We start from the raw sequence: 19,987 nt of genomic DNA, 5'->3' as shown, positions 1-19,987 counted from the left end.
TAGGTAATCAGAGTCAAACATGCCTTGGCTTTAATTGTTTTTTCCTAGTACTAGGAAGAGTATTTAAAAATTATTGTAGTACATGGACTGCAAACAAGTATAATGTTAATTTTTGTCATAGTAGCTCCAGAGGCCGGACAAGTAATTTTTCCATTGGTATTTGGTTCAGGAAAGATGTAGTCTTCAGAAGGGCTTTCTTTAAGCATCCATGAAGTGTTTGAAAGCTCAAGAATGAATGCAGATTTGTCATTTCTAGCTTTGTCACAGGTCTGTTATTTCCGGTTCTGAAGGTGATGTCATTTGGTCAGCAAGTGTGAGGGACACTTGTTCAGTTCCTCATCTGTAAGCTTAAACTCTCTTTTAAATCTTTACTGTCTCTTCCCCATCTCTGCCAGGTATCCTTACAGTGTGTATATACTACTGGGTGGTGTGGTTTGCACCTTGCTAACTACAGGTATGTGATTTCCCAGAGCCTGTCATCTGAGTGGGTTTAGTTACGTTCAGATCAAATTACTTGGGGAGATTGGTACTTCAAAAAGGCACAGACTTAGGTTGTCAGGCATCTTTGTACACTGAAAATCAGAAGATGTTTCTTCCCTGTAAGTCACTGCAGTTTTCCCTTACACTTAATCCACCCAGAAATACCCTTGTACTTCAGATCTGCACGTAGTTCATAAAAATCTCTCTTGTATGGAACAAATGCTGGGCTTGGCCTTAACTGTAGATTTTCATAACAGCAAAGTTAGAGTTTTTTATTTTTTTAGCATATCATGCTCCGTATTAGCACACCATCTCCTTGTTTCACTTGTCTGTGCTTATGGCTTTCACTTAAAAAGTAAAATTGCAGTTTCTGTATCAGGGTAGCTGTCTTACTGTGAAGTGTGACAGGATTCCACTACTTGTCACAGTGACTGTCTCTGCAGTGACAGAAAGTGTCTTGTTTTATATTTTGATCTCAACTCGTACTCTCAACTCTCTTCTTGTGAAAACCTAATGCTGAACTGTTTCTCTGGTCGTAGATCCCTCCGTGAGCAGAGACTACTGCACTGCTTTACCTCCTAGAGACACAAACATGTCCTTAGGAAACCAGGTTGGACTTATATTGTGTCCAGAAAATTTGGGGTATTTAATACAGCATCATGAGGAAAAAAAAGTATTCCTGTCACAAGCTGTTACTTAATTCTCAGTTTTATTAAACTTCTTTCTTCAGGAGTATCTTGATCTGTTGGAGCAGCTGCTGAGTTTTCAGAGTGGCATGTGTGGTTGAGTATCTCATATTGTTTGCTAATTTCCAGAATAGGCTATTCACAATTATTCTTTCTTCTGGTATTAGGGCTACTTGTCATGTAGCTTTCCCCACTTATGGGCCCTGCTGCTATTACACAAACCATTAATGAAAGCAGAAGGCTCCTGGCTTTCACTGTTGGAGCCTTTTTACATCTGATAGGATCAAGTAAAAGGTGATCGCAGTTCGAAGTTGTGACCACAGGAAAAAGAGTGAATTTTCCCTGGTCTGCTGGAGACTGGAGTACAGGAAATAAGATAATTGCTGGTTCAAAAATAACATGGTACACTTTAAAACTTGCAGAATAATGTTGTTGAAATGCTTGGAAACTCAAAGAGATTAAATGTATTTGGGTATTGCAGTTTCAGAAGCTGCTGGGACTGCTGTGCACTCCTGGGTAAAGCTGAACTTGCTCAGAGGACAGTGAGCCTGGCTCTCTGCTGGGTACCTGAATAGTGCTCTCACCCCCAGATGTGGTTTTGTTTAGCACAGGCTTGAAATACTTGGGAGATCAGGATAGAAGGGAATGGTGCAGCTGCTGCTCTGGGCTCTTTGTGTGAGAGCAACTGCTAAATCATCTGGAGTGCCTGCAGCTTCCACACTGGTATTAGTCTTTCATGTAAAATTGATAATAAATTTTAATAGATGTATTGATTTAATTTTGACTCTTGTAGGAATTACAATAACTTTAAAAAAATGGTCTCAACATATATAAAATTGGCAGCCAAGAAACTTAAAAATATTTCATAACATTACAGCTGAATCATTCTGGAATAAATTATGAGATTGTAAATAGTCTTAGATGTTCATCTTGTTTCCTTTGCCTATTTCTGCTGTCAAGTAATCAAGTGGAAATAAATATTTCCCAGTGCATTGGAATATCCCTGAAAATAAGATGCATAACTTGGGTTTTTCACTTTAGGTTATATTAAAGAGAAATAACAGAGTCTTGAATCTTTATGGTCGCTTCTGTAGTGCTCACAGTTCTTCAAGCATGTTTCTACCCCTCTCACCAGTCAACCTTTTAAAAATAGCAGGTTCAGAAAACTGAAAAGTAGACAATGTAGTTATGTTGCAGTAGCTGTAAAGCAAAAGATCTGCTATGATGGGAGCCTTTAGCTAAGCACTTGGAGTTTGAAGTGTTGTGGTAAATGAACTTTGGATGACACACTGCACCTGCAACCTATTTTCTTTGGTTTAAACAGCTCATTTAGTGACTGTGGTGTAGTGGAGGGCATTTGAAAGCTAAAAAGAAAAAGCTGTTTCCACACCTTGTTATTTCTGCATAGGTAAAGAAAGGACTGCTCTTCTAAACTGAGGCACAAGGTTACCAGAATTGATTCAGTTCTGTTTTTGAGGATTATGCTTGCTTGCTTTTAGATAGGGAACAAATTACATAAACATTTCCTCCCCTTCATGTCTTATTCAAGGCAGATTTGAGTTTTTCATAGGGTGGAATAGGGTGAAAATGTTGGCTGTGTGTTCCATGAAGAGATGCCAGCTATTAGTTTAAAAAAACAAAAAAAACCCCAAAAACAAACAAACAGCAACAAACAGCAGCAAAAACAAAAAAAAATAGCAAACCCAACAAAAAAAACCCTCACCAAACTGATAATACATTGCATAGAGTTTTTTAATTGAAGAAGTTAGGAGTGCATCATGCATAATAATGTAACCACAGCCTTTTATCCCGTGTCAATAGGTTATGTTTTATATTCAGGTATTTGTAGTAGTGTGATGTAACAGTTGTCAATTAGTGAGATTTGGCGTGGATTTAACATAATAAACAGATTACAGCTGCATGAAGAGATTAAAATCAGTGACTTAAAGGAACATTTTGTAAATTGAAGACTTCCAGTGGAATTTTGTGCACCATATCTAGGAGCTGTACTTAGTAAAATATTGCAATCATAGTCTTACTTTAAAACTACCTAATCCTACCCTTCTCTGCTGATCATCTTTCTGCCTCCTCTTTCCCTTCCTTCAGAAAACTCAGGAGTACAGAAGTGCAGAACTCTCAACTGTCATCAAACATTTACCTTTTGTTTACTTTCTTGTGTATTTTAGCTGGAATCAAGATTTCTTCTTGTATGCTAATTGTGGTAAAATCCCCTTAAGGCAGGGGAATTGCATTCCCTCCCTTGACTTGAGAATGGGACTGGTGGCAAGGCTGACTGATAAAATGCTTCTAGACACTGCTGGAATTGGTCTCTTGTGGGTGAGAGATCAATAAACTCACCCACAATGGGGACAGAGTGAAATCGGGCTGTATCCATCCAGTGCAACCCTACACATCAAAGGAATCATTTTAGATAGGAGCAAAAAAAGCCCAAAACAAAACCCAACCAAAAAACCTGGGATCAGTGTGGGAGTTGCTCCTGCAGTGAGGGACCAGTTCAAGTGTAATAAAAGTTCTCTTCTGAAACAAGCTTCTAAGACTTTGCCCATGCTACCCCATCAGTTCAGCTTAATAAGAATGATATTAAACACTTAGTAGGAGAACAGTCTGACTCCAGTGCAAAAAGCAGTGGTATTGCACGGTGAAGGTGATTTAAAGCTTCTACCAGCACTTTTTTGTCTTGTGTGTTCAATTTAAACTCTCAAACCAAGCATTGCAGAGGCTTGTTCCCAAGGGTGCTGCCTCTTAAGTCTTTCCTCCCTACAGCAAGCAGGAGACCAGCACTGGCCAAAGCCACACAGAGTTGTTGAGGGATGGTTAATAAAAGGCTTTGAGCAAATGCCATTAGAGCCTCTCCCTGAGGACGCTGAGCATGTACCACTCCCATGTGTATAAACTGTGTGATCCTGGCTGCTGACACAGCCTGGGCCTCCACTGCTGCAGGAGAGGCAGTTCAATGCAACTGCTTTTCTGCTTTTTTTCCCCCCGATTTGTTAACTTTTTCCTTGGGGGGAGCCCTTGTTCTGGATTAAATCCAGCACAGTCAAACACACCAGCCCTGTCCCTGTGTGGTGTTGGTGTGAATACAGGCTCTGTATGATCTGCTCTTGGGACATCACTCTTGTGCTAAGGAGGTGTCAGGATTTCAGGTACTCTTTACAAAAAACTTCTTTTCCATGAATCTAAGTACAGCAGTGATTTACACATCCAGCAAAAGAAAATGTTTTTCTAATTGACATCATCGCAGGGTAATTACTCCTGACAACACAGCAGTTTTCTTGTAATCTACTGCAGTGTTTAAACTTACACCCCAACATAATACCAACCTTTTTTTAAAATATGGCTGAAGTCTCTGTTATCATCTGTAAGGACTAGGATTTGTGGTTGTTTGCCCCTGTTTTCTCCTGGTTCACCTTGTAAGCTTGCATGCAGTAATCAGCTGTTGCCTTTGCATCACAAATTGTGCTGTTTGCACCTTTCCAGTCTAATGATGGTATAAAGAGCATTTGGAGGCGGAAAGAGGGCACTGACTCAGTCTGCGGATGGTGTACAGAACATGAAGTTCTTGTCTGCAGTGCGAAGTTGTGACAGATTGCACCAAAAGATTCTCTTTGCTCTTGACCCAGTCTGTTGAAGTAACTCTCAGGGCTGTTCCCAGGGCAGTTCTTTACCAAATATCTCCCAAAGGTGAGTGAGCCCTTGCCTACCTGTATCTGTGATGAGGCAGCAGCGCTGTCCCTGCATGCCAAACCAGAGGTCTGGGCTTGGTTCTTGTGCTGCAGCTGAGCACTGGCTCAGGTTCTTTGAGCTGGAAGCAACCACAGAGTTAAATGTACGTGCACTCAGTGTTTCAGTCCACCTGGCTTGCACATCCTTCCTGAGAAGGGACTGATGAAAACTAATGTGTTGTCCCCAAAATTCTGCAGCCCAAATGTTTTGCCGAGAGCTCCTAAAAGAAAAGATTCCTGCAAACCAGAAATAGAAGGGTTAATAAAAGAAGGGGTTTGCTTTAGATAATGTTGAAGTAAGGGATAGGTTATCTCCTGCAATTCCTGATAGCTGTGAAGCCTAAACAGGGCTGTAAAAGTTGGGATTGCCCTGTTTGCTCGCCTTCTGCCCTGGTTCTCCAGAGGTGAGAGCCCCTGGTTCTTTCTCCTCAGCGACTCCTGGGTGACCCTGGGCAGCTTTTTCTGTCTCTGTCTCCCAGCACATCCATCCCTCGGTGCGGTGGGTACATCCCTCCCTTTGTCTCTTCCTGAGAAAAGATTTTGTGTGACAGCACCGCGTGACAGTTTGTGCACTAAGCTGTGGATCTGTGCTAAAGGTTGGTTTCTTTCTCACTGGGAAAATAGGATTAGTCCCTCTTGCATTATCTATTTGAATGCCCTGAAATTTTACCTTCTTTCATAATTTTAAGCTAGTTTTACACCCCTGGGTGCCAGACTGGTTTGTGAACAGTTGTCCAGGCTTTCCTGGCAAGTCTGTCTGTCCTGCCATGCCGGTTATGTTAACTGTGCTTTGCGCAATAGGAGCAAGTGGGGGGGAATTTGGAAAAGCCTGAGATTAGATGGTGTAGTAAAAGTTTTTGGTAGATAGTAGTAGTTTAGTAGTAGTAGTTTTTCAGTTGATTTAAAATCCACAAGGAACCTGCTTTTAACAACTACTTCATCAAAGCGTTTTCCCCCTCCTGTCGATTTGTAACAGCTGTTTGTGCTCAGCCACACTCATTCTATGTACCTGTAAGTCCTTCAGGATCCCAATCCTGCATATTAGTGTATTAGCAAATGGGGATGCAGATGGAGCTGCAGTAAGTGTAAGGCTTTTGAAACCTCAGAGGTAACTACAATCAAACTTGGTTCCCCTAGATCTGCTTTTGCCCTTTAGATGCCACTGTCAGCCTCATCCCAGCCTCCTGATGGGCAGGAGTGTAGGATATGGCTGTTAAATTTTGACTCAAAAGTGTGTCTTAGTTTTGCTTCTTTTTAAAAGATGGATGTGCAGTGCAGAACTTTGTTTATTCATGTGGTTGTAGACTCATAAAGCAGTAGAAAAAAATTACTGAAACCATTTCTACCCCAGTAAGGGAAGGCAATGAACTCTAGTTCTGAATGGAGGAGGCAATGGAAAATAAGTGCTTCCACTCATAAGAGTGTAGCCTTATAAGAATAAATATCACTAGGGACAAGAATGGGTTTGCTCTTGGTTCCTTAGGAGGCTGCTCTGGACTCTCATCTCTTGATGCCAGCACAGCAGCATTTTAAGCTGTTCACTGACGCCGGTCATTTCCCTGAAGTTTTAATTTGCTATTCTGTTTTATTCTGCTTTGTTAGTGGAAACATACTAATGGGTTTCAGTCTCTGACTCTTATATATACAATTACAGGAGAATGTTTTACATCTTGGGAATCCCTGGGACACATGTTTCTGTTCACATGGAACTTTTTTGGTTTTGAATGCAAATAATGGATTGAAATTTCATTGTTGCCTCTCGGTCGGGAACCCTTTGGCATGTGTAAGAAGCAACTATTAATTTAGCCTTTCTGTACTGATCAGACATGTATTTTCATGCTTTATAAGGCTTCTTTGGACTTGTTCTTTGTGTAATGCTGTCTACTGCAATTGAACTTGCAGTGAGTTTGTACATTTGTTACAACAGCTAAGATCTGCTGTGGAACGGACATGTGGATGTGCCACCTCTTTGAGAAGAGGCCATGTAGAAGGTGCTGACAAGTCATTAAACTTACTGCTTCTGTCTACACCATTAGTTGCTTTGTTGCAAGATGCCTGTAGTGTAGCAGTTTCTTAAGGTCAGCATCCCTGTATGCCACACAGCTATCTCAATTACTTAAGCATTAATTACCCACAGAGTATTAGCTGCTTCCGCAGCAGGTGAAAAAAATGAGGTGCACAGAAAATAAGCAATTAATCCAATGTGACTGGAAAAAAACTGGAAGAAGGGCTCAAAACATGTGCACCAAGAGTGTCTGTCCTCTTTCTGAAGAGGCTCTTAAAGCACGTCCTGCTTTGCCTCCCGAGCCTCTGCAGTCTGGCTGAGATTGATGAAATGCCAGCAGTGACATTTGCTTCAGGTTAACTTCATCTCCCAGAGACTCCAGTCACACAAGATAGGAGTGATCAGTCAGGTTTTTTTTCTGGCCTCCTTAAGGTCTCTCTGATAAACTTTTAATATTTGGGGTATGGAGAAGTGTACATGCCAGCCTGACCTGTCCTGTGGCCACCATGTGCTGTCCCTGTTAGCATTGCTGTCACGTTGTTTTACCTCTCTTCCTTAGATTGAAGTTGTCCTGAGGTTTTGGTGAGGGAAAAGGTGTGTTGATTTTGTTTTGCAAACTTTGTGTTTTAAACAAGCTATGTAATATTCTTGTTTGCATACTAAAACTGGAGCATAGGGGAACTTCTTCAGAAGTTGATGGGTGGGGATGTTCTAAAAGAATGGCTGGAGACAATTCTCTATCCACCTGTCTCTATTCTCCTCTGAAAATTAATCACCAAGTCATTCCATTGACTTCTTTTCCTTCTATTCAAAAGCAAGGAATACTGGGCCTTCAAATGACAAGACTAATGAAGAATGCAGTATCTAAGGGGTCTGTCTTGTTCTGAAGCCAAGTTTCCCAGAAGCCAAGTTTTCCAGTCCTTTTAAGGAAAAAGACATCATATCTGTCTGGCCCTGGAGTATCTTTTGCCTCAAGTAACTGCTGAAGTGTGGAGAGGGTTTGTGAGGTCATTGGTTTTACTCTGTTTCTATCAAAAAGTACAAAGTTTTTAAGCTTTGGCAGAACTGGTTACAATGTGGTGTTGTCAATTTTGGCCCAACCCAAAACAGGTTTTGTCTCAGAGTAAATAGTCTGGGAAATGAATAGAGTCAAATCTCTTCAGTTGTGCTGTATTTCTTCATTTGAGCCCTTAGAAAAAGGAGGAATGCTCTCTGGTTAAATTTTACTTTTAGTAATAAAGTCCCTGCCCTAGAAAGGAAAAACTGTTGGATTTTTCTGCTATACTTCTTCAGGATCCCTTTTTGAGTTTTCACAACTTTTTCTTTCTGTTTCTTGTATGATTGGAAAATTAATGACTGCAGATCCAAACTTCTTCAGTAAAGAGCTGCACTATGTATTCTGCTTGTGCTTAGTCACAGTTAGTTTAGTTGTTTTGCAATAAACTATAAAACTCAGATTTTATCTGGTTTATGGAGGGAAACAGTGAAGTGTTGAAGTGTCAGCATCCCTGAACTGCTGCACCTGACCCAGCGAGGCACCTGAAGTGAAATAAGCTTGTGATAGCACAGTAACTTAATTCATTTAAATTTGACTTCAAGAAGGATTTAAAGGATTTAGATTTCTGAGGCAGTGTAGATTGTGGAGGTATCTTATAAACACTGGTAAAAGGTTTTGTGTCAAGTTGCTTTTGGAATGGATATCTTTGCCATTAAGTATGGCATTATGAAATGAGGAAGCAGAAGCCAGACAGTCTTGATTTGTTATCATTGTAGTTTCTTTCCTTTTTTGCCTGAAAACCCAGATCTTACTTCTGCTATTGAATTTCAGGCTTAGGTTATGGGAGACTCAAGTGGTGGTTTCCCTGTTTCAGTCATTCTCATTTCAGTATTCCAAATGTTTTGCACTGAGTTATTGCAGGAATAAACCAGCTCAGCAAACAGAACTGCAATACTTTCAAGGGGTAAATGTTTTATGTGGATTCTGCAGTTGTGTAAATAGGGCTGGTAAGTGACATATCCAGTTTCACTTGCGAAGTTTATTTTAGATTATGGTTTTCTACTCCAGTGTATCATCCACAATACCATCATCTCTCTGAACAATGCCTTCTGGGTATGGTTTTCTACTCTTGACACGTGTAGCTGTGTAGAGGCTTTCCAGTTTCTGTACCTTTCATATGTACACTTTGGTTTTCTTTGTCTGCCTTACTTTATTGGGAAAGGTACTGTCTCCCATACCTAGATGCATTCTGTTTTCTGCCCAGGAGCCTCTCTTCTGTCTTTCCTGAGCTGCAGCAATGTCAATCCATTTAAATAAATTCCAGAAATGCTGTTTAATTGATTACTGGAACACCATGACCATAATGTGACTTCCTTTAAATAGAATACAACTATTGGAAAAGTTTAGACCTCTTCCAGATGACTCAGGTGGGATTATTGTCTGTGGGTTTAAAATTGTTAAATCAAACATGTAAAGTCAGATGACTTGTGCAGAATTTGAGTGAGGGTCCCTGTGCCTCAGACCATGCCATGTTCTCCATATGGTGATTTTTTTGAGCCACACAGGGCCTGCAAATAGGATTTTTTAACTCTGCACCACGCTTGTTTTCTCTGGCAAGATGTATAAATTGACCAGCACCTCACAGAGTGACCTTTACACGTGGGATTACATTGCCTGTTTAGGTAATGTGCTATAACCCTGTCATTATCTGTGTTAAAGATCTTGGACAATGACTGAATGTTACACTCTTTCTACTGGCTGGTATCTGTGTATTGTAAAAGTTAGTGCAACACTAGACCGTTCTGGTCTGATGCCAAGGGCAAAAGTATGTGTTCTTTGCCAGGAACATGAATAATATTTTAGACACCTTGGACTACATTCACATGTTTGAACACACGTAACCCTTCTTGGCATCATTTCATCAACTGAACTGTGGTAATTTTAATAGTAGTCTTTAGATACAAAATGTAAGAAATTAAAACTCAAAAATTAAAATAAATGGAACAACCCCCTTGGAAATAAGAAGTCTTTCTGATAATATGCATTTTAGGATGAATACATAAAATTAGAGACTGTGGGGGAGGGGAAAAAAAATCAGTAAAATTCTTTCGTTTAGGCAATAATGAAGAGACTTTAAGCTTTGCTTACTATTGCATCACAATCAGTGAGAAGAATTCAGCCTGACTAGTGAAGAGGCTGCTGTGGTGTACATGGCTGTACATGATGGTGGTGTTCCAGCTGAGAAGGGACTGACCATTTCTCCAGTGACAGGAAGTTTTTGAACTTGACCAGCTTTTGAACCTAATCCAGTGTTAGAGTTACCTTGCTTTCTGCTGCATAATTTAGCAGTGGAACTGGAGATGCCTTTTTTAAGACTCTCTTCTCCTTTCCAGAGAGGCTGAAAAGACCCTGCCTGTTTCATCTCTGCCAGTTAGCAGAGGGTTTCTTGATCATGCTTCAAGTTAAGTACAAGAGAGAGCCCTGTGCTCGCACACACCAGTGATCCTGAAAGCTCTGAGAGCTTGTTTGCTCCTTTTGTAACAATAAATAACAACTAACACTGAGGCACTGGATTTAACTCAGGGCAGTAATTTCAGCCACTCATCTGAAGCAGAAGTGTTAGTGGAATGACAAGAAGTTAAAAATGTTGGCAACAAGATGAATTTTTCATGCTGTGTCCTCAGATTTTGGGTGCAGATTGTGATCCCAAGAATCCAGAAAGCTTAAATCACCTTTCTGGACATCGGTGTAGAGAAGTATTGAGATGATGCTTCAAACAGATTAAATTAAGCATGCTGAGCATTTGAAGTATTTCTAGCAAGGGGAAAATAAATTGGGATGTTTCTGGAACCAGAAGGAAAATACAAAAAGTCCAAAGAATCTAATGAAATCTAAAGAACAAAGGAACCTCTCTGTAAGCAGGTTAATGAGCTATTCAAATTGTCTGCCCACAAAAACTTAGAAGAAGGTGAACAGAAAAACAAAGCAAATCTGAAAGGCTAATATTTATCTGGAAAAGCTACTGTTGACCAGAAATTGAGGTTACCAGGTGTTAATTTGCTGACTACCTCACTTAATTGAGGAAAAATTAGAAGGAACCAGATTGTGCTCACACCTTTTTTCTCAGTTCTTTAAAAAAAAAAATTATAGTGCAAAATGATAGAAGAGATATAAAAGTGGGTGGTGGGAGTGGGATAAAATGGCATCTGTAGCATCCTGTATCATCTGCCAGCACTACTCTGTTGACAGCTGTACTAATTGGGCATACAAGAGCTTATGCCCCTCTCTGATTTCAGTATTTTGTTAGAAAAGTTGCTGTCAAAACTGAAATATGAATGTAGGAAGTAGCCCAACTTCCCTAGATTGAGACATGTAAGTATTTTGGAAGGTGTGCAGAGACAGGTGTTCAGAAGTGTTTCTGAGGCAAATGAATTTGGCTCATGAATTAAAACATCACAGTCCCACATAATTGTTTTGTCACCAGACTAATTAAGCCAAGGGTTGTCCTTGTTGTGAAAGGGGACCGCTCACCTCTGCCATCTGTTGGGACTTGACAAGAGCCTGCTGGAAGAGACTTTGCCTTCATCCCTGTTCTTGCCATGCTGCAGTTGGAGATGCCTGACCTTTTACAGCTGTGTTCCTGGATAAAGAGTAAAACTTCCCCGTTCCAGGCAGACACATATACAAGTATTGCAAATAGGGTTATGACTCAACCTTTCCCTGGGGACTCAGCGCTGGAGCGAAGGCGGAGCGGGGAACAACACAGAGCCACAGACCAAAAGTGCTTAGAATTTCCCATCCTTAAATCAGCATCCTTGTAATCTAACAGAGTTAAAAGATGAATCAACCCTACAAAAATGCAGAGCTGCTTGTGATTTGTTGGAGGTGCAGGGGAATGGCAGGAATAGTACAGGGACTGTGGTAATCTCTTGGAGACATACCAGGCTCAGCATTAACAGACAGAGATCCAGTGCCAGAGACATCAAGCTTTCTAGAACAGAAGAGATGCCAAAAGCTCTGTTTGGGTTAGAGGATACTGAAGGGAAAGCCTCAGGGGTAATGGATCCTTGCCCAGTGAGCATAACCCCTGTCCCTGCTGTAACCTTGTGCTGAAGAGAGACTTTGCATTTTCAGAAATATTTAAATGTCACATAAGCTTTTGGGGGTTTAAACTTTGCTCACAGTAGATGGTGGGTTTTGCTAATGGTCCTGGAGAAGAAATAGTATTTATCTCCTTGTTTAGTGTTAGAGGGAACAGACATACTGACTGGAATACATAAAAGGCAGGAAACAAATCTATCTGAATGTGTGATAATGTCAGAACTCTTTTCCGTAGGTGATGTGAGGCTGGACTTAGTCAACTACTGATCAGCTGCAAGCTGGGAGAGAGTTACTGGAGGCTGGAAGATTCTTCTAGGAATCAATATGCTAAATATATCGAGGAAGATACATTACAGACAGGAACACTTCCCGTTGATTGCCTGTGTGCTGATGAGGCTGGGAGTGAGGTGGCCCCGTTCCCAGCTCAGGCATCTGTTGCCTGTGTGGTTCAGTCAGAGGTGATGCTGCACTGACTCCTGGCAAGTGGGTACACAAATGAGAGTGAAATGGCTTCAACTTGTTTCACATCAGCCACCAAATATCCATTGGCATGGGCTCCTAGATAAAGCCAGTCTGGAACAAAGCATTTTTGTGTAGAATGCCAAAAAAAAGAATCCTATGCTTTTGAATGACCCAGTCTCCTGAACTTCATCCAACTCCACCCTCTACAAAATAAAAGAAAGACACAGAGCTTTAATGCCTTCTGAGGACATATCTATGTCAGTTCAAGACTATTTAATAAACTCTTTTGAAGTCTTCATTCTTAACCTACCTCATGGCATTGTGTCAGAAAGCAGCACCGTGTATTCATACTCTAGGCAAATATTCTAGAATAATTTAACCCTAAGGTGATGTGCTTGGGAGCTCACCTCCATGGAAGTAACTACATTTAAAGTGTTGCTCATAGTGAGGAAAACCAGGTAGCTCTGCCCTGACATCTTTTTGCTTTTGATTCAGCACCATGCACTGGACCCATTGTTCCCCAGCCACTGTGGCCTTTGAGCCAGAATAGCTCTGTGGAAGACCTTCTTGTTAGCAATCCTGTGGTAGACAGCAAAGGAAAGCTGAGCTGTCTGGCAATAAATCCTAACAAGCAGAGCTAGTTTAACTGGTCAAGCTTTTTTTTTTTTTTTTTCCCTCCCTAGAGTGCCAGGCTTTAATTGTCTGAAAATACCAAATCATTGTAAGCAGAGCCAAGGGTTGAGGAAACAGATACCCAACTCCAGCAGTTCTAGGGTGTATTCCTGGATCTGCTTTCCCAGACTAAATATTAATTTTAGCTGTAAAGCACTAATCAGCTGCAAAGAAATCTGGTGCTCAAGATAAACTGTTCTGTTTTCTGCTTTTCTTGGTGATGAGTTATTGTGTGGCTCTTAGTTCTAAAGAGAACAGCACTGAGTACAGTCACACACATTTCCCATTGATTGGTTGATAGGAAAAATGGATTGTGTGTGTGCTGTACAGTGACTGTACATAGCTCTGTGAGCAGCATCGTGCTGCTTTCTCTCGCAATGTACCTATTCATCAAGGGTAAATAGCTGCTGTTTGCTGCAGCAGGGCTGTGGGAATCAGTGAGTAAACCCTCTATGGAATAAACCCCAGGCAGTTTGCAAACAGCCAGAGCTTCCAGCTCCTGGCTGAACTGAAGAATCACAAGTGTGAAACGCACTGCGAAAACATTTTTGCCAGTGAAATGTGTGTTGTCCTGGTGGGAAGAAGGGCTCAGAGAAATTGCTTCTCTGCAGTTCAGAGCGTGTGGGTGTCCAGTCCCCACACAATTTGCTAGAGATGCCTGCAGACTCTGCCTGCTGCGAAAGAGATTTTGCTCTTTAGGTACTTGAAAACTCTTGGGTGCTTTATGCTGTAACACCAAATGTTCCACATAACCTGCCACGTGCCTGTTTATCAAAATACAGAAAACTTAAGCCCTGTGATTTAAACGCATGCACTGTGTACATGGGAGCAATAGGAGACATTGCTGAATTCAGGGGGGTGGAGGAAAGGTGCAGAAGGCAACTCAGAGGCTTGAATGACAGTATTCCTGTATTCATTTATGTTGTCTTCCTGCAGGTATCTGAAAGCATACCCTGGAGTTACAGAAAGCAATAGGTTAAAATCATGTTCTGTGGGTATGTTTCTTCTAAATCCAGCTGAATGTTTTGAGGTTTTAAGAGCTGGTGTCAGTTAAGGAGAAAAATGAATTTGTGGCAAAAGACTTGGAGTCAGGAGGCTGAGGCTTGTTCTGGCTCTGCAGTGCATTTCCCATGTGACTCTGGAAGTCACAAAATCCTTTTGTTGCAGTTTCCGATTCTTAGTGCAGGGATAGGAGTCTTTTTAGAGGCATGGTAGCATCTTTACAATTAATTGGGCATTAGTACCTTACATCCAAGATCTGTGGTGAAAATTCCAGCACTGGTATCTGAAAAACAATTGCCAAAGTCAGCACAGCTTTTCAGGTTTCCTGAAGAGCTTGCTTAATTTTGGTTACTTAGAGTAGCATGTTCAAAACAAAACCTGGGGGGAGTCTTTGGGTATTGCGTGTATTCCTCCCATCACACTGACCTTGACTTTAAGTGGCCTTTGAGGCAGTTCTGAGGTGCTAGTTCAGCCTCAGCTTCATTTTAATATACTTGTTTAAAAACCCTTGTGAGTGTGTTTATTTGCAATTCAACCGTGTTGCTCTTTTTCTCTGCTGAATTCATTTTCTTGGTGCTTTAAAGGATTTCGTTGTACAGCACAGTTGTCACTGAGGATGGGAAGTGTCACTCAGAGTAGAAGCAGATAGCAATAAAATTACTGTGTTCCCGCAGATTCACTTGAGTGCCAACTCCCATTTCTGACCTGTCACATAATTGGGACCAGCCCTGACCTGTGTAGGTGGGTGACCACCAACACAGCTCATTACAGCTGTCAGGTTGGATTTTTTTGGTGGGGCTGTTGTCAGAGGGAGGTGAATGTGTTCTGCAGTAGAGAAGCAGGAGGAGAGAATCCTTTCTCCTTTTACCCTTTCTTTTAATTTTCTGCCACTGCTCCCCATTTTTCTTGCTTTCTGCCTGTCCTGTTGTGTACTGTTGGGGGTAAGAATAAAATGGTTTTCATTCAGAGCAGGGAGAAGGGAAGGATGCTTTGTCAAGATTAAATACTTGTGGAAGTAGAAGTATTAAATTTTGGGATTCAACAGGCCTGACACCTTAGCTTTGTGCTTTGTTCCTATATCCTTTTTGTGTATTCAGCATGAATACCTGGAGGCATAGGAAGCCAGGCTGCCCGTCTGCCAAATAAGATTGAACTTGCTGTATCAATAGGTACCTAGTTAATGGAAGGGTTGCATTTCTTCAGGGTCTATAAAGCACTTAAAGGTCGTTGAACTAAAGACCATGTAAATGCAGCTGTTGCCAAGATGAATTAACTTGTGCTGCAGGAACAATGAATCCATTTAGGACCGCTGAAACCAAGATTTTTGTTACAAATTTTGGATCACAGAAGTACTAGAGTGTGGTGGGGTAAAATGCAGAGGTTCACCAGGGAGATGTGGAGTTTTCTCCCAATTTAATTTCTTTTGTTTTGCCTCTCTGCTTACAGATTCTCACAAACACAAAGATAAACACAAAGACCGAGAACACCGGCACAAAGAGCACAAGAAGGACAAGGAAAAAGACCGGGAAAAGTCCAAGCACAGTAATAGGTGAGGAAAAAGTGGATGAAGTCTTTGTAGGCTAAAACACCATTGAATGTGCAGTCTTCCAAGAAGCACTCTGATAATAAATGAGTATGGAATTGCTACATTTTGAGTGTGGTTTTTATGAGTGTAGGTGCTTTAAGCCTGATTTTTGTCATTGCCTGCATTTCGGTGTGGGTGGCTGAATGTTTCCATGTTGCAAATGTGAGATGATACTAATGTATAAAAGATTATTGTAGCTTAGTGTTGTTAAAGGTGTAGAAAACTAGCCTCACCTTCATGCAGGTTGATGGGTTTTGTTCATAATCTTTTGTGTGTGGTTCCAGTTGTTTGCCAGAAATGTGGAGCTCTCTTCATGCTGGTGTAAATCCCCACTGCTTTAGCACAGGGAGACCCCCATGTGGCTACTAAGCCTTCTCATAATTAGAAAGATGGTGGTGTCCTTGCCTGCCACCACAGTGGCTGAGTATCTCAGCTGTGTGAGGCAGCCCTGGGAAACTGCTGGGTTAGATGGATCCCAAAGGACTGTGTGCTGTTCTGTGTGATTTATACACTGCACTGCCACTGGATGTTTGATGCCAGTCACTTGCTAGGTCACCCACATTGATGTGATGGCCTGTAGCTCTTGAGCTGCTGAATTCCTTGGTCCAGTTGCTCTCTAGCCTGGGCTGTGAGCTGCAGGAACCAGGGTGTGGAGGTCTGTGTGATGATTTGGTGTGGTGGAGCACAGGGCAAGTATGTCACAGCTAAGATGTTACTCAGGGAAATTTTCCTTGTTGTAACTCCTGACACACAAATGTCATGGAGCCTAAATTGGCACCAAAACTTGGAAAAACTAGTCCATGGAGGGCGAGTTTTTGGTGTGACACTTGGTGAATGACAGTGTTTATGCTGTGGGCAAGCGGGTGTATTAAGTAGTTGCTGTGCAACTGTGATAGCACAGCTGAAAAGGAACAAAAAAGTGTGTGTTAACAATGATTTCTATTAAAAAGAAGCATGAAAAGGAGGGAGTCTGTGCAGAATAGTGGGTTTGTCTTATTGGGCTCACACTTGATTTGAATTTTCTGTGATCTTGTGAGAAGTTACACAAGCCTACTGTTCCATAATGTGTCTATGATGGAGAAGAAACCCTAGGCCAAAAAACTTGTATTTGCTGGTTCTCTCAACAAGGATGAAATGCTTTATGCATGCTCTTTGCCTTTGTTCACATGTCTATATTGCCTTGATTTTTAGTTTTTATTTTCCTGATCGTCATCATGCACCACAAAACTGACTGCCTCACGTTTCCAAATGTTCATTGCTTTGCTTGAAAATCCATTCTCCTGAAATCTTAGCACAGCACATTCTTTTGTAAGGAGTAATGTAAGCACTGTCTTTAAATTCCCAAATTCATTAATGCTTTGACTTCATTTGTGTAGGAGTTGGAAATGGTCAGCATGGTTTTAACTGGAAGAACTAATTATGGTTCGTAACTTGAAGCTGACTTTGCAAACAATAATTACCAAAAGAGTGGAAAGAAGATAGAATGGCTGTGATGTTTTGTGAGGTGGAGCTCAGGAGGTGACATGTAATCATGCCTTATCTTGAAATACTTCCTTCCTCCCTACCATGTTGTCTTGAAATCCCTCTGGGAAATGCATCATGTTTTCTAGGCACTGTGCCTAATGCTCCCAGTTGTTTTCATGTCTCTGTTAAGTGCTTGTGTGTCCTGTGAGCACAGGATCTGCTGCATGCTGGGGTCCCAAAACAAGGTCCCTCTCTGTGGGTGGTGTCACTGAGTGCATGCATGTGCAGGGGTTTGTTCAAAGCATTTTTGGGGAGAGATAACACCATAATGCTTTGCCCCCCAGGTTCTTGCACAAGGAAGGGCTTCTCTCTCCCAGACTGATGCACACTCTGCCTTTCAAAGCTACTACCTTAAAAATGAGTGTATTATATTGCTGAATCTAGAGATTTGGTTTTGAAGGTGGTTCTCTGGAAAGTTAACATACATGGACATGTCTGTGATCCTCTTGAGATCACTCCTTTAGGAACACTCCAGAATCTTCACTATCCCATTTATGCTCAGTCGTTCACAGGGTACCTGGCTCTTTGCTGTGTAAAAACAGCAGACCTGTAACAAAATTTCATAGAAATAATTGAAATTTAAACATTTCTTCCCTAAATGCTTTGATTCAGCTGTCACCCATGCAATTCCATAAATGTAAGTTGCTGTGAGAATCGGATTTTAGATTACTGTTGTTTGAAAGAAAAATGCCTGCCTGTTTGTACTGAAGTTTCTCCTTTGACAGTGAGAAACAAGCGAAAAATAGCCATGAATCTGGTAGAAATTAAAAAAAAATTCTCCAGGAAACAAGAACAGGGTGGGGGGTTTCAGTGATTTTTACCCATATGAAGAATTTTTAAAGCACTTTATAAAAGGCTGTAAATTAATCTTTTGGAAAAGTTTATCTTAGATTTATCGAATTGAATGTAAATCTTCAGAAAATCCATTCTGTATTTCAGAAGAGCTGCTGTGTTGCTGTATCTTTGGTAGTTCTCCAAAGAGGTTGAATGGTGCTTTAGCAGAAATTGAAGGCATTGTTTTCTGGGGGACTTGGATTGGTACCTGTGTGACATTTTATCCGTGGTATGTGAAGAGCCCCTGATTGCATTCTGAGAAACACAGTGCGCACTGAGCACATCTAGGAGCAGTGTGTGGTTGTGTGTGAAGCAGATCATTTTTGTGTCTGTCTGTAATAGTTTGACAGTTTCATTTCCTGTCCTGTACTGAAAAAAGGCTTTTAAAATAAAACCTGCATCAAGAAGAGAGAACAACTCCAATACAGGAGAATAAATGTTTCTTGTATCCAGACTTTGAAGGATCTAAACTGCCAAGATAAGTCTCTGAAATACCTAAAATAGACAATTTTGATTTCATATGACAGAAGTGTGTGGAGTGGTATGTAGAACTTCTTAATTTTGGTTCTTGCTTTCCTCCTCTCCCACTCACAAGATGACACTTCTGTGTCTTAACCACTCATTTACAGCTGTAGTAAACTGGGAGAGAACATTTGTGTGCCTCAGACCTCCCTGTCACCCCTCAAGGAAAGAAAATACAAAGCCCACTTAAGAACAGTCTGTATCAAGGAATAAATACACATCACAATCCAACAAATTGTGGGTTTTTGCTCATTTTCTCAGCCGTGTACTTCCTGGTCTCCAAACAAAAATCTAATACACATCCATTAAATATAAATGTCAGTGGTTATAAAAATAAAATGAAACAAATCCCATGTGGCAATAGGTTTCTGATCTGTGGGAGTTGAGTGTTTCAGACAAGTAGACCACAGAAAATAATGGAATAACAGGTCCTTTGAAGCCAAGCCTTGTCAGGGAGCGGGTTGGAGGTGCTGGCAGTAACAGGTGTGTCTGTGCCAGGTGTCCTGGGCACTCTGCAGGGAGGGTGGGCTGCCAGGAGCTGGCTGTGGCAGGGGAGGGCAGTGCAGAGGCTGCTCTGCAGCGCTGAGCTTGCTGTCAGCCTGACAAGCACCGGAGCCGCAGGAAGAAAATCTTCTGTCAGATTGCATATTTCCTTCATTTACTAAATCTCCTGTGATCACAGCTTGGGATGAACCGAGGCACAGCACACAGAAGGGATTGCCAGACCTGATCTTCACTGGCATCTTCTAATTTTATGGTTTTGCTAGGAAAAACACAGATTCCAGGCATTTGCTAGCCATGGATGAAGACAAATTTCAGTTCAGATTTCTTGCACACCTCCCCTGGTTTATTGTGCCATCCTGATCTGCTTGGAATGGTGCATGTTGGGGGCAGGAAGAGGCAGGGATACCCAATGTAGGGATAAATGCAATTTTAAAAAAGACTTCACACCTGCTGTTTGCTAGCACAGGTGAGTTTGTTTTTCTGCCCCACTTTTGTGCACAGTTCACCTTGAGCAGTTTTCTATTGTGACACTGCTTTCCAGTAGTGAAAATTTTTGCTTTTTAATGACTAGTCTACTTAATTCTCACATGTCCATAGAAACCATGTGCTAAGTATGATCCTCATTTCAATGTGTGGATATTGTTCTTATTCCTAAAATTTGATTAGTCCAGCTTTTTATCGTGTTCCTCTTGTTGAAGGCTTGATCTGTTATCTGTGAAAACACTGCTTTCACCACTGAGAAGAATGATTTCAGGTTGTTATATTGCATTGCCAGAAACCCAGCAAAACCTTTGGGGCTCACGTGTTTATTCCCTGTAATTCCATATGATAACCCTCTAACAGCACAATATCCTGCAAGGCAGCAGA

The 19,987-nt window shown here is 41.3% G+C and overlaps 1 protein-coding gene across 1 annotated transcript in view; it reads left to right on the top strand.

The window, feature by feature from the left end:
* Positions 1 to 19,987, top strand: part of TOP1 (DNA topoisomerase I) — a 66,199-nt gene that overhangs the window by 13,630 nt on the left and 32,582 nt on the right. Inside the window, exon 3 of the mRNA XM_033074959.1 lies at positions 15,598 to 15,700. Within this exon, the coding sequence (XP_032930850.1) occupies positions 15,598 to 15,700 (103 nt within the window). The remainder of the gene's footprint in view (positions 1 to 15,597; positions 15,701 to 19,987) is intronic.

The sequence above is a fragment of the Catharus ustulatus genome, chromosome 17 (genome assembly GCF_009819885.2).
Source record: "Catharus ustulatus isolate bCatUst1 chromosome 17, bCatUst1.pri.v2, whole genome shotgun sequence".
Lineage (NCBI taxonomy): Eukaryota > Metazoa > Chordata > Aves > Passeriformes > Turdidae > Catharus > Catharus ustulatus.
This window is presented reverse-complemented; position numbering and strand designations above follow the sequence as displayed.